Below are 15,737 nucleotides of genomic sequence, written 5' to 3'. Positions count from 1 at the left end.
CGTTTGTGTTCTGAAGATGAACAAAAGTCTTACGGGTTTAGAGCAACATGAGAAATAATGACAGAATTTTCATTTTTGGGTGAACTAACCCTTTAAGACTTTGCATTTCAAAGTTTGTGACTTGGAATATAGTGCATACTGTTTTTATGACTTGCTTTATGAAACTAAGGGTGCATAATAAATAATGACAGAACTTTCGTTTTTGGGTGAACTGTCCCTTTAAATGCCTTTTTCAAAAGTTGCCTTTTTCCCCTCCGCAGTGTAAATGCGCGAAAGAGTTCAACAACTAATGCATTAAACTAGTTTCAGCCATCGAATTCCCCCTGATCGAAAGCACATTTGCCCATTAAAGACGCGTGGAGCTTCGGGCGGTCTCAGCTCGAGCTGTCGTCAGTGATGGGACGTCCCGTGTGAGTCCAGTCCACTTCAGTCCATCAGAACTCTGCACACACTCTCTGTGACACTCGCAATGCTCTGCAGTTCGGCGCAACTTTCTCAAACACACTGTTCCTCATGAAACGCGTCCAGGACGAGAGTTTCCAGTCGACTTCCAGAAGAAAACTTTCGTGCATTGGCAGCTATGGATTATATTTATCTATTCATGTACTGTACGATAAACCTCTTATTTCTGGACTATAGACAGGCTGCAAAATCTCATGGTAAGAGAAGCTGATTTATGCGACTTTATCTTTGTTTTTCAGTAATATTCCACAGCTGGATGATCTTCACGAGAAAGAACTTTTAGCGAGTTAAAAACAAAGAACTCGTGCATGCGAACTTATGCATGCATAATCATTAATATGTCTATTTTCATAATCATAAAACATTATTTTCCCCTTCTTTTAGTTAATTGATCATGCATTTCATATTTATTTATAAATGTCAAGGATCTCAAGATTCATTTGTGCATGCATATTCATTCATATGTCTATAAATAGGGCAACACATTATTTTACAGTGTCATTGATACATATGGTACATGTTACTACAGTAATAATAAATTATGCATAATTGCATGCAACTAAACCAAACCTTAATCCTAACCCTATAGTTGCCTAAGTACATTAGTTATTATTACTCAGTACTTAAATATATATATAAATATATATAAAGTGTAACCATAAAACGTTATAGCCTATAACATTACAACTTTTTACATTCATAAAACATTCCTTTCCCCTTCTTTTAGTTAATTGATCATGCATTTCATATTTATTTATTAATTAAAATTTTGCATATCGCTTTTATCTCATGTTTACATAAGTAGCCCTATGCAATCTCCTGTCAGTACTAAAACCCTGTCCGTCTCTGTCAGGGAATCTGTCCGGTAAGTTGAGTGAATTCGGCCTGATGGTCCCGTTCAGCACGGACGCGCGCGGCCGGTTCGTGTCTCACGTGCTCTCCGCGAGAGCGTCATCATCCGGGAGGAAACGCGTCCCGCGCGATGCACCCGTGACGCCTCGCGAGGCCCTCAACGCGCAGCAGCTGTTCTTCAACGTCACGGTGTTCGGGAAGGAGCTGCACTTGCGCCTGAGGGCCAACAGGAGACTCGTGGCCCCTGGAGCTTTCGTTCAGTGGCAGGAGGACTTCGAGGAGCGGGCCAAAGAGCGCATGCTCGGAGACTGTGTGTTTACCGGGGATGTAACGGACATGCCGAGGGCCTCGGTGGCCATCAGTAACTGCGATGGACTGGTAAGTAACAGCTCACTCTGGGTGAGTCTCAGAAACTAGTGAAATGATGATGCCAACCTTGGGCTTCTTAAGTGTGTGTGTGTGTGTGTGTGTGTGTGTGTGTGTGCAGCTTTGTCTCAGAACCCAGCCAGATGCAAACTTACTGCATTTTTGGGCATAAATAGATGTGGAGCATTTTTTAAAGGTGAACAGGGTAAAAGTTTAACTAATCAATATCACCGTGCATTGTTTAAATATGCAAATCAGGCATTCTCTAATTAAATATGCACTCATTTGCACATTTTCATAACAGATATTTGAACACTGGATGAAGCCAGCTTGAAAACTCTTCTACATATTTGAGTGGGTTGAAGGTTTTTACAGAGGAGATATATTTTTCACCATGTTTTTAGAAATAGTGTTGTATAAAATCAGTCAAATAAAATCAGATTATAAAGTAGTCAACATTTGAAGTGGATCAAAACCTTTCATCAAAGTTACACATGAATTTTGAACAAAACCCGTTCTTGTCTTAACTTTGATGACCTTTTTTGATACACTCGTCAACAAATGTTGACTACTGTAGATAGGAATAAAATAGAAGTGGAGTTTTCGAACTCTTTTTTAAAGATATGTATTGTAATTAAAGTCTACAAATGCAAATAGATAAAGTGCAAAAATAAACACTTAAAAGTGTATGTTGGATGTTTTCTTTTCTCTAGCGTGAAACAACAGATTATGAAATGACATATCGCCCATAATCTCAAAAGTGACCAATGCATGAAAAAACAGCAAGTGTCTTGCCTTAAATTTGGCCATCAGAATAGCATAAAGCTTTTTTGGGCATCATTAGTAGTTGCTCTCCAAACATAGACAGAGGTTTTGTGCATGTACAGCACATGGCATCATAAGACGACAGTATTTTGGGGCATCAGAAGTGAAGATGCCAGGTTCGCAGCTCTCTGGGTTTCGGGACACAGCCAGCGATGCATCCAGCAGTGCTCAGCTATACTATATTCATTATAACGGCGCGCTCAAACTGTTGTATAAATCTGAGTTTACTGATTATCTGCTGCCCTCCGGACATGTTCAACTGTCGAATGGCTGTGGTTTCCAATCTTTCCAGCTCTTACGTAAGATTCACATGCCCACCGGCACCGACCATACTTTCACTTTCCTGGTTTGTCAAACTAATGATGTCAGTCTGTCCTTCTAAACTCCTTATCAGGGTCACATTACACAAATATACTCAGAGTATGACAGGAGGCATTAATTTGGCAGCTGAAACATAATCAGTTCTGTGCAACAGTCAACACACTGTCTGGACAGGAACTAGAAGATTCTGGCGTCTGCTTTGTTTTGTTCTCTTATGGAAACTTGCTGTCTTGAGGATTTGTTCAGGTCAGAGACTCAAACCATCCCAAATCTCCCCAAACCCCTGATGCATGGATTCAGTTAACTCTTCTGACCCTTTAAACCCGAGTAAGTGCACCCTCGATAGTGATCATTCCTCAGTGCACAAGTCTCAAATCAAAACACGGACTGCAAGAAAGCAGCTGCAGGTCTCGCAAACTCACAGTTATGTGGCGTGGAAGATTATTTCCAATACAGAATAAAACTTTGAAAACTTTTTTTATCTCCCAGTTGACATTTTTCAGTTGACAGTTCATATCTCACAACTCAGAAATGTGAGTTTACAACTTGCAGTTCTGACTGTTTTTTTCTCAGAATTCTGTCAGGAACTTCAGAATTCTGCGTGCAGTCAGGTCAGGTGTAAAAAAAAAAAAAAATTCTGAATTGCAAGATGTAAACTGGGAATTCTGGGGAAAAAGTCATAATTGCAAGGTGTAAACTGGGAATTCCGAGAAAAAGGAAGAATTACGTGATGTAAACTCAGAATTCTGGGGAAAAAAGTCATAATTGTGAGATGTAAACTCAGAATTCAGAGAGAAAAAAAATCATAATTGCGAGATGTAAACTCAGAATCCCGAGAAAATAGTCATAATTCGAGATGTAAACTCAGAATTCAGAGAAAATAGTCATAATTCGAGATGTAAAAAATCATAATGCGAGATGTAAACTCAGAATCCTGAGAAAATGGTCATAATTCGAGATGTAAATTCAGAATTCCCAGAAAAAAGTCATAATTCGAGATGTAAAAAATCATAATTCAAGTTGTAAACTCAGAATCCCGAGAAAATAGTCATAATTCGAGATGTAAACTCAGAATTCTGGGGAAAAAAGTAATAATTGCGAGATCTATACGCAGAATTCCGAGAAAAAAGTCATAAAAAGTAAATAAAAAGTCTCAATTACCTTATTATATTCTTATTTTGTGGTGGAAATAAGCTTCCATGTGTAAGTGCCCAGCTAACAAAATGTATTCTAACAACATTCTGCTAACGTTCCCATTAAGTTATGAAAACGTTATTTCTGAATGTTCTGTGAACGTTCAAAAAACATCCAGTTTTTTAAACGTTTTAAAAACATTATGGGAACGTTAGTTTTGAACGTTCTCGGAACGTTCTGAAACAAGTCGTGAAACGTTAGGGGAATGTCCAAATAAAATGCTGAAAAAAATGTCCCATTAACGATGTATAAATAACATTTTTGTGCTAACGTCTACGAGAACATTGTTAAAGACCAGATAACTAGATATTAACGTTACAGGAAGAAGGTTTGCTCATAACCGAGAGCGTTCCCTGTTAACTGTGTGATGCGTTTGTGTTGTTGTTGTCACACGCCGCTCGACACACTCCAGCACGTCTGTGACAGAACGTGTGTGTGTGTGTGTGTGTGTGTGTTGTCCTCTTCACTGTTATTAGTTTAATCAAAGAGCTTTAGGAGGCAGTGAAAACTGCTGTGCTTTTTCAAGGAAACCCGATCCCCGTCACAGCAGTGATTTCCTCGAGGAACACAGCGCCTCTGTCCCGCCAGCACGTTCCACACAATGAGATCTTTCATTACGGCCTCATCGATTACTCGCTTAGGTAATGAGTGTCAGGACAATGACACGCTGTCTCCTGCGCCACCGTCCCGGACCGGACCGGACCCAACACAACAGTCATTCTGTGCAAGAGAATATGGTTTATGAACGGCAGCAGAAGTGTGTATTTGAGCAGATTTAATGGTTTTACAAATTAGTGCAATTAGCAGTGAGCAACTGCATTCATAATTTATGATGTGCAAGCTTGAAATATTGAAGATTACTCAGCTAAATAGTTGATAGCTGGTTTAACCTGTTGTGGAAAAGGACAGTAAAGTAGTGCGAGTGTATTTTCAATAAGCATGCCAAACTCAGCTAATGCATCATGAAAATATGTATCACAGTTAATCACACTATGCACATACTATGCACAATATACATGCCTTGGGCTCTAATTGAAATAAGTATGTATATTTGTGCATAGTTTGCAAATGTTCTGTGCGCATTTATCCGTCTTTATGTGCACATGCATCTGAGCACAATGTGTCCTCAATAATGCATCCCACAATGCAACACGCTTGATTCGACCTTATATTTTAAGTGTGATTAACAAATGGAAGTTAATTATATGAACTGTGATTTTTTTTAAACATATTTTCATCTTGCATTAGTTTCCATTCACCTTTGCATGTGGATTTTGGGATATCACATTAAAAACACTGAACGGAAACACCAAGATGTGCATAAATTCTAAAAATAAGCATAAAAAAAGTAGGCGCTAAATTAAGGTATTTTTTCTCGCTAAGATTTGCGCATGAACTAAGATGGAAACACATTTCCTGAATAAATCGCTCGATCTGCCTCAGCGGAGGATGTGATTGGATAACTGGAGTAAGCAGCCGACCAATCACAGCGCAGCGTCTCTAATGTTGGTTTGGTGTTTCTGAAACGCCGGAGTCGAAGTGTGTGATCAGAATGATTTGGTGTAATTCCCTCCAGAAGCGTCTCACACACGAGTGTGTTCCCGAACACCAGCATCCGTCTGACACACTCGTTTATGATAGCCACAGTTTTTCACCAATTTATTTTATATTTTGCACCAATTTCCTAGCCTGGAAATCCAGACCTAAATCTAAAAGATTAATGGTCTGGCGTCGACTAATGAAACTCGGCCAGCTCGAGGGGCGGCACCTAGCATGCATTTGAAAATCTCACTGCACGCAATTGGATAACACTACGACCAATCACAACAATAAACCCCATACGCTTAGGCTAACAGCGGAGCTAACTGGTAGATTAGACTCTTACCGTATCCGGTCGGCAAAACAGCACAAACGTCCCTCTTGCAAAGGAAGGATTCGAGCGGCGTCTTCTGTTCCTGTTTTAGATAAAAAGCCAAGTCTAACTCGATCATTGTAGCGGCCAAAGCCGTTTCAAACAACTGGTGTTCATCCATAGCCATCTTGCAATGTTTACTAATGACTTCGACGTCACAGCGCTGTCGTCATCTGTTTAGCTCCGCCTATATCAGATAACCCGATGTGATTGGTGCAGCTCGGATCGAGGGGCATATTTAATGAGCATCATTACTCAACACCAGAGTAACTCGCTGAGCAAATTCAACTTGTGCTCTCGCGAGAACTCTGGATTACCAGGGTACCAATTTCCCTGGAAGTGTCGATTTTGTTGACGATTTTGTTCTCTTAACCTGTGATGGAAACGGTGATTTATTCGCAAATGTTTTATGTAATATTCCAGTTTTGCACATAAGTTCAGGTCACACCTGTTGGATGGAAACGTATCTACTTTTACAGATTGGATTTCAGAAATGCAATGTAACTGTTTTAATTAAATAAGTGGAATCTACTTTCAGAACTAAAGCACGTAATGAGGTCATCATGTGACAATGTAGCGTTTACTCACTTTTCATAATGCGTTTGGTTGCACATAATGTTTCACATAGTGTTTTGGTCTCTGCACATTAGCATTCCAGTCTGAATTCAGCACTGGTTTCCTTCATTATAGTGAAACACGAAAGTTTATTGATTTATTGAAAGCCGCTAAATTACATTGATACCTAATGCTCCAGTTTCTTCAGCGCTGAAAATCGTGTTTCTATTGATGAGAAACCCAACAGAATGAGTTTCCTCATTCTTTACTGCACCTGAAACCCACAGAGATCCGCTGTGCTGGCTCAAATTAAGTCGTCTTTTTACTAAATATGGCTTAAAACTTCATCTTGTGCTCTGAAATGCATCGGACACCATTGCAGGACTTTTTCAACTTCCAAGGATGAAATCTAATTCTATTCTCATTGAAAGCGTTTTATCAGTGCTTTGGTCAGTTTATGAACTGCACATGGAGTCCGCGACACCACAGGTAAACTAAGATCTGCGCACCGCAACAATGAAGTGTTTCTTTAGCTGTCGGACATGAGGATGTGATCAGACAACGCTGAAGCCTTCCAGACACGATTATGAAAGCTGAAACATGTGTGCGGGGTTTTTAACGTCTCTCTGAAGCTCTTCTCACACATCTCGTGTCTGCTGCATGCAAACGATGCAGATTTATTTCAGATTGTGGCATTTATGATGTCAGTAGAGTTTTAGTGCAGAAAATATGGTGAAAATCACTGTAAACCCAATTAATGAACAATCTTTCGCAATATAGGCGGTTACGAGGCAGCAAAATAATGCATTGCTTTGGCTGTAACAGGGTGACAACAGAACAATAAAACTGACTTGCTCAGTAAGATTCTGTTGCTTTTCCATGACAGTAGTTGAGCTGAAAGAGAAACAGCTCCAAAGGCTTAACATATATGCTTTTGTCCACTAGAATGCACAGTGAACATTTGCCGCTTTATGATTATTTCAGAAAGCAGGAACACACAAAATCAGTGTTGCACAGCTAGATGCATTTATCACATATTTTCTGTATGTTTTTATGCCTCACGTTGCAATTGCAAGATGCATGAAAATGCATATACAGTCAAACCAAAAATTATTCAGACACCAGATATAATTGTTGACATTTTTTTATATCATAGGTGCAAGACACTATAGTTCACTCATGTAAGTGAGGAGAGCAAAATAAAGGAAACTGTGACGTATTATACCCAAAAACTCTTCATACAGTGATACCAGTAACATTTGGGAGCAAAAATGACACTTTGACCTGATCATGTTTTGCTGAAGTGTTTTGTCTTTAATTGCTAATGCTCTTTTTACACACAGACTGAACAAAATGAAGCATTGCTTGGTGATTGGTTGAGCTAAACTGGTATTATCTAATTGTGTAGTTAAATTTAACAGCTGACAGATATTCAACATAATTCATGTGTGAGACAGTCTAACAGAAGGATGGACAAAACCAGTCAAATATCAACTGAGTTCTTGTCATATTTTATTACCATTTTCCAAACTATAGCGAATAAACTGTGATAATGTGAGAAATGTTGAAGGCGTCTGAATAAATGTTGGTTTGACTGTGGAAAAAGGAGAGTTTTCTGAACGGATAACCTCTACTGCTGTGTGACACTAAACCAATATAGATCCGTTTAGTTGCTCTTATCCACAGTCTGTCAAACTCATATCTGAGTGTACAGGATTCAGTGCAGATGAAGTTATTGACGGAGCGCATCGATGGACTCAAACCGCTCCACATCAGAGCTCTTATGCAACGGAGAGGATGTTATTAAAAGTTTGTTCCACTTTATCCTCCTCCATCCAGCAGGTCATCGGACACGCAGTCGCTGATGATCCCAGAATGCCCGGACAGCTGCTCTCGGTGTGAGCACAGATAAGAGATGCGCATTACGGAGCGTTTGAGAGCACATCTCCAGGTTTTATGAATAGCAGGGTGTCCCCTTCAAGCCGGTGAGATCATCTCATGGCTCGGATCAGGAAGCACGCCTGTCACGGTAAAGATAGATCAGCTGCCGAGCGTGTGATTGAGAGCGCGCCAACATCAACACGAGCACGTCTTGGCTTGCAGGGTGTGTGTGTGTGTGTGAGTGTGTGTCGAAGAGCGTCCCCCACCCTACAAACCTCAGGAGAGTTTGCTGAATAAATCGCCATGAATGCACTTGAGGACATGCTGAACATACACGCTTCAAAACCTGGCCTGAGTTTGTCATGTGCATGCGAAAGCGGAGGTATAATGCCCTTCTCATAAGATGTAAAGTAAGTCTCTGATGTCCCCAGAGTGTGTGTGTGTGAAGTTTTAGCTCAAAATACCCCACAGATATTTTTATATAACATGTTAAAATTGTCACTTTTTGAGGGTGAGCAAAAACGCACCGTTTTGTGTCTGTCCCTTTAAATGCAAATGAGCTGCTGCTCCCGGCACAGAGGGCGGAGCTTCAAGAGCTCGTGTGTTAGCAGCTTTCATTACCTCACGCACACACATGCACTGAACATTTCAAAAACTTTTAGCCTTTTATGTTCAAACCGGAGTCAGACAAAGATGGAGAGACTCAAGAAGAAGTGACAACATGTAGAAGCAACAGGACATTTCTGAATGGTTAGTAGATGAATTTATGTGGCTTATGTGTAGTTATCTTCTAGTCATTGATTAGCACATTCTGTCTTGATAATCTATAAATCGTGTTCAGGGGGCGGGGTTTATGTAAATTTTTGGGTTTGTGATGTCACTGACCCGGGAGGAAGCTCGTGTAGTCTCTACCAGCCGTTTGTTGTAGTCCTTAAAAAGCGATTTCTATAAAAGTAAAAATCTCCCTTTGCTCTGAACTTTGAGCGTTGTAACTTTGCAGATGTTGTTTATAAAGCTAGAAAAGTCAAATCATAATCAACCACCCCTTTAAAAAGCGAATGTGACAGCTGTCAGTTGAATCTCTAGACTATTTCGGTCTCTAACTCAGGCTCGTCTCATAGTCGACCCTCAGCAAATCCAGTTTAGAAGCGCATGGCGATATGCAGTGCTGTGAAAGCGTATCTGTGCGTCCAAGATCTTTGTGGTTGCTAGATTCAGTCGGACCTCCCTGAATTCTGGGAAATCTGGATGTGCCGTCACTAGTTTGCGCCTGTGATTACATGGTCCTGAGAAGTGAGAAGTGAGAAGTCTTGTTTTTGCGTTTCAGCGCTGACAAGAAGGAGCCAGCCTTCATTATCTCCACTCTCACGCTGCTCTTCTGATGGAAACTTGTTTATTTAATGCAGTTTTCTGCACAGGGAACTATACAGGGCTCCAGACCAAAGACAAACAATTAAAGGGAGTTCAATAATAAAAATTATTAAATAAAATATAAATATTATTTATAACTTATTTATATTATAATTTATGATATATTATTATGTTTATATATACACACACACACGCACATTAGTAATTTCTAGTAATTATTTAAAATTTGATGCTGTCACTCTTGATCCTGATTGTATTTGTGCCATAATATTTCTCCCTGTTTTAATGAATAAAGTATTGTGATGCTCATGTCACCTAAACAAAGTTTCACTTACAGTCGAATCAACCCTTATATATAAATAAAGTATATTAGAATACTGTTATTAATTATGGTATTATGGTATAATTTACATGTGGTCATCTCACCAACCAATCAGTAAACAGACTTTTGTCTCGCGAACCTGAGCATCACAGTAACGGTTCTTGGTTCATTTTGAATCAGACGTGACCAAAAAATGACTCGCAGTTCAGTAATGGAGTCAGTTGTGAACTATTTAAAACGATTCACTCCCAGACAGCATTATAGTGTCGGCTCAGATCCAGCCCACATCTGGTACGCGTTGAGTCCACATGTACCGGATCTGGGCCGACACTATAATGCTGTCTGGGAGTGAATCTGATTCAACCCGCTAACTCACGAGCGAAACGGCATCTTGAATTCTTTTGACTGGCTCATTAAAAATAATCATTTGATAATTTTACGCAACTTAACGCAAACGGACACTCAGTTTTTTCGACCAATGGCTGCTCAGGAACCGCGTTATTAATTGGAGGTAGTAATTAATTGGAAAACCAGTAAATCTGGCTTCCTGGAAGAGTGTAAACTGTGGAAAATGTGTTATTATGACTTTTCTAAACAATCAGACCGATTTCTATGGAAGCTTGTTCAAGGTAATTGCGACTTTTTATCTCACAATTTTGACTTTTTGTCTCAGAATTACATGATATAAAGTTGCAATTGCATGTTATAAAGTCAGAATTAACTCGCAATTCTGACTTTATAACACACGATTTTGTGTATATATTATGCAATTCTGACTTTATATCTCCCGATTCTGAGAAACAAAGTCAGAATTGCAAGATGCAAACTCGCAATTGTGAGATAAAAAGTCTTTTAAAATGTTTTATTCTGTGGCGAAAACAAGCTTCCATAGATTTCTGCTCCGCGGTAAAATGTGCACAAAGATCCCACAGATTTGCAGTACATGTGTGAAGTTCATAAGTTTAAGCGTGTGTACTGTATATGGATTCAGCAGTGATGATGTGCGGTCTAAATGTGTTTATGTGCGCTGGAAACAGGAGCATTACCAGTATAGAGAAGTGGCTATTTGTGTTTCCATCACAGACGTATAGTCAAGGCCGCCGGGATATGTCCTGCCAGGAAAACTGATACACACGATGCCACCGGAATAAATATAGAAATAGTTAAATGCGTCAAAAACTCTGTCGTCATTTATTCACCCTCGTGTCAAGTTTGGAACAACATGAGGTGATTAAATGATGAAAGAAGAGTTATTTATGCTTGAACTGTTCCTGTAAACCGGGCTGATATTACACGGGATATGAAGCTTGTCTATTTGGAGAGCGCCGGAGAGATGTGTCGTTACTCCTGTTGTGTTGACCGATGGGATTATGAAGAGTTGAAGTAGTGCTGTGAGAGCATGCTGTCGTGTTCGTCAGCGCTGAAGAAAGGCTTCTGGAATGTGTGTTAATGAGTGTGAAGCTTCCCTGCGTGATGTTCAACATGATCATTTATTTATTTATCCTTTATTTAACCAGTTAAATCCCATTGAGATATCACTATCTCTTCTTCCAGGGAGACCTGGTCAAGACGGCACAGAGATAACCATAAAAAACAATACTCATACAAAACAGAAAGTAAAATCAAGAAGAGCACTTACAAGGCTCCTTTAAAAACCAGTGACGGATCCCAGTACACTGGTGGCCAAAATGATTAGAACACTTGGCATATTTTAGAGGTTTCATTTGTTATTTTCCGAGAGGACAATGACCCTAAACATTCTTCTAACTATTGCTGGGAAAAATCTGCTGGAACTTTGAAAATGATGGCCTGACCCGTCTCAGTCCGGACCTCAACACTGTAAACCCTCAAAATAATTAATTGGTTTGAGTAGGACAAACTTAAATTAAACTAATTAGTTCAGTCAAATGAACTTTTATGAGTATTTAGCACTTTCTTTTTCTTTCAAGTTCACAGAACTGATATATTTTAAGTAAACTGAACTGTTTCGTTGTTTTGAGTTTTATGAAATTATTTATTTTAATTTAGACGAACTTAAGTTTAACTGAAACGGCTGGGATGTCTATTTCCCAGCATGCTTTGCCGATGGCACTCGAAAGGGAGAGTAAATGCTAAAATTAAGTGTAATATAATGTTTTTTTGGTGCAAGATTAATGTTAAGTGGGAGATTTAGTAGTGATTAATGTTTTGTTATGCTAATTTAGAAGAATTTCTGTTAATGTTGGTTTTAGGATAGTGACCATCATGGTGACGATGATTTGAGAGCAAATAAAACCTGTATATTGCTGCACTCATACAGCAAGTGCTACTGTATAACTTACTATTGCTAACATGTTAACACATTAGTATGTTAGCAAACTAGCTTGTTAAAGCTAACTAAGTTTATACTAATAAAAGTGTTCACATTGAGATTACATGAATGTTTTAAGTTAAATGGATGAATCAGTGTACTCAAACATTTCAAGTTAAGAGCAATTAAAATGTATAAGTGCAAAATAAAAGTCTGCCAGTTCTGCTTACTTAAACTTTGAATTTCTTAACTTAAAAAAATTGAGGCAACTGATTGCCTTACATTTTTTGAGTTTTGTCAACTCATTTGGGTTTACAGTGAACCCCATCGAGCAGATTTTGGGTGACAAACTGGACAGATCTATTGTTCATTCAAAGGAAAGCGTTTGGCTTCAGTTGCAGAAGGCGTGGGATAACATTAGTGTTGAAGTTCTCAGGAAATATATTGAAACAATATATCGAAATTATCAAAATATCGCAAATGTATGTACATTATCGCGATATGCATATCGCAACAGCTTGGGGTCATGAACAAAAGACAAAGAGAAAATCACTCGCTGCTCTAGCCGTCACAAACTCTTACGCTTGCCCATTTCTCCTGCTTTTACCAACTTTGAGGACAAAATGTTCACTTGCTGTCTAATATCTCCCAGCCACTGTCAGATGCCGTGATGAAGAGATAATCTGTGTTATTCACTTCACCTGTCAGTGCTCGTAACGTTATGCCTGATCGGTGTGTGTGTGTGTGTGTGTGTACTACCAGTTGTGCCGCTTCATATTCCTGTGGAAACCATGATACATTTATTTTTTTCTTTCAGGATACTTTAATGAATAGAAAATTGAAAAAAAAAAACCATTATTTATTTGAAATAGAAATCTTTTGTTTCATTATAAATGCCTTTACTGTCACTTAGTAGAAAAAGTCTCATTCAAATCAAATCAAAGTTTTTTTATAAAGCACCTTAAAAAAACTGTGCTGTACAATTTCAAAACGGATTCGATAAAACACACAAAGGAAAGAAATAATACAATATAAAAATGAAAAAATCATAATAATAATACTATTATAAACATCAAATCAAAGCCTAACGGTCCTTACAAAGTAGGCCTCATCAAACAGAGATGTCGTAAGAAGAGTTTTAAACATGTTTACAGAGGTGGAGGATCTGATACGCATTGATAACCCATTCCACAACTTAAGAGCAGCGATTGAGAAAGCACGATCTCTTTTAGTTTATAAGCTTGACTCAGTGGATTCTGGGATCTCGGAGATCTCTGGGAGCAGCTAAAATGTATAAGCTCAGAAACATATTTTGGTGCCAGTCCATGCAGAGCTTTAAAGGGGTGGTATAATGCCCTTTTCACAAGATGTAAAATAAGTCTCTGATGTCCCCAGAGTGTGTGTGTGAAGTTTCAGCTCAAAATACCCCACAGATATTTTTATACAGCATGTTAAAATTGTAACTTTTTGAGGGTGAGCAAAAACACACCGTTTTGTGTCTGTTCCTTTAAATGCAAATGAGCTGCTGCTCCCGGCACAGGGGGCGGAGCTACAACAGTTTGCACTCACACACGCATGCACTGAAAATTTCTATTTTTAGGGTTAGTGATGTCACTGACCCGGGAGGAAGCTCGTGTAGTCTCTACCAGCCGTTTGTTGTAGTCCTTAAAAAGCGATTTCTTTAAAAGCAAATATCTCCCTTTGCTGTGAACTTTGAGCGTTGTAACTTTGCAGATGTTGTTTATGCTCAAACAGCAACATTACACACTAACTAAAGCTAGAAAAGAGAAATCATAATCAACCACCCCTTGTTTACAAGAGTACCTTGTACTTTATTCTAAAGTGTGACTGACTTACACCCAGATACAGAACACTGCAGTAATCAAGACGTGAAGAAATAAAAGCATGAATCACTGAAAGATAGGATAGATTGTCCAAATGTTCGGCCCGAACCGTTTCCCTCGAACAGAAGGACGCGCTCCTGACGACAAATTATAGGTTGACAAACAATCTCCCTCAAATTGCATGTTTTGCTGTGGTGGGACAATAAAGAGAGATTCTGGCTTCTTCTTTTCTTTGTCTTTTTGTTTGCTGAGCAGTTTTTAGAAAAAACAACAACTCAACTCTATTCTTCCGAAAATCACATCTTTGAGAAACAATTTTACACTCTCGATCCCCCAAACACAGCGCTTGGTCCGTTAAGAAGGAGCGTTGTGCATTTTATTTCAAAGTATTTGCATTGTTATAATTTTCATAGTGCTTGTATGAGATACTCGTCGGTTTGGGTTTGTTTTAAAAACATTTCTGCTTTTATTCAGCTCTAAAAGTCTTACAGGCCCCCATATTCTGACTGTAATAAGTAATATCAATTACTTTTACTAGTAATACAAGTAATACAATTACTTCATTTCAGCCTTGGACGACTTTTTTTAGTCGTTTAAAGTCGCAGTGACAGAATTCTTTCAAAATGTGACATTGATGATGTAATATTTGAATATTCTATTCCGATTGGTCTTTTTTCTTACGTTGATTTGCATACTGAATTGTGATTGGTGCATCTATTTTGACCATCTTTTCCCATTTTTAGCTGTTTTTTTTTACACTGTTATACATGTACATTGAGTGTCATGACAGCAATAAAGAAGAAGCTCTTAATTAATATGCAACATTTCATTCCTAAATTTACACAAAACCAAATACAGATATTTCTGGAAATGCAAATGTGGTTTATTTTGTTCTGTTAATGCATGTTCACGTTCCTGAAGACTGACTGTCCAAGTGAAGTGTAATTTTCCCTCAGTTTTGCTCTTGTGTGATTCTTCTCGCTTGCGTGTGTGAAACCGTATGGATCTGGACGGAGCGTCTCGCTATATTATAAATATCCACCTTCAAAGTCAGTGGAGCTGATATGTGGAATTTAGTGTATATCCGCGCTTAAAGAGGCGTCACGGTTGCTTTTTCAGTCATATTGGCAAGAATGAACTGGAAAATGATGGACAGGCTGTGAGCCCACAAGCTGAACTTGATTTAGCTTTATCTAGATATTCCCGTGTTCTGGAGTAAATATAAGAGGCGTTTGCTCATGCAAAACTCGCCGTCGGGATGCTGGGCTTTTCTGGGTGGTTTTTAGGACTCTTTTTGTGAGAAACTTATGTGTAAGTTGTATTTTAGGTTAAGCCTGTCGTGATGTAAAAGTGTAATTTATTCCTGAGATCAAAGCTGAATGTTCAGCATCATTACTCCAGTCTTCAGTGTCACATGATCCTTCACAAATCACTCTAATATGAGGATTTGATGCTCAATACACATTTATGATGATTATCAGTGTTGAAAACACATGTTTGTGGAAACTGTGATACATTTTGTTTTTCAGGATTCTTTGATGA

At 38.8% G+C, this 15,737-nt stretch overlaps 1 protein-coding gene across 2 annotated transcripts in view; it reads left to right on the top strand.

The window, feature by feature from the left end:
• The first annotated feature begins 261 nt into the window (after window positions 1-261).
• Window positions 262-15,737, top strand: part of adamts14 (ADAM metallopeptidase with thrombospondin type 1 motif, 14) — a 78,771-nt gene continuing 63,295 nt past the window's right edge. Inside the window, exons 1-2 of one of the 2 annotated variants that reach the window (XM_084434643.1) lie at window positions 262-659; window positions 1,316-1,692. In XM_084434643.1, the coding sequence (XP_084290769.1) occupies window positions 581-659; window positions 1,316-1,692 (456 nt within the window). In that variant the 5' untranslated portion in view covers window positions 262-580. The remainder of the gene's footprint in view (window positions 660-1,315; window positions 1,693-15,737) is intronic. The other variant, XM_084434642.1, reaches the window with a different exon arrangement.

The sequence above is a fragment of the Rutilus rutilus genome (assembly GCF_951802725.1).
Source record: "Rutilus rutilus genome assembly, chromosome: 16".
NCBI lineage: Eukaryota > Metazoa > Chordata > Actinopteri > Cypriniformes > Leuciscidae > Rutilus > Rutilus rutilus.
Note: the sequence above shows the minus strand (reverse complement) of the source record. Positions and strands in the feature narration are given on the sequence as shown.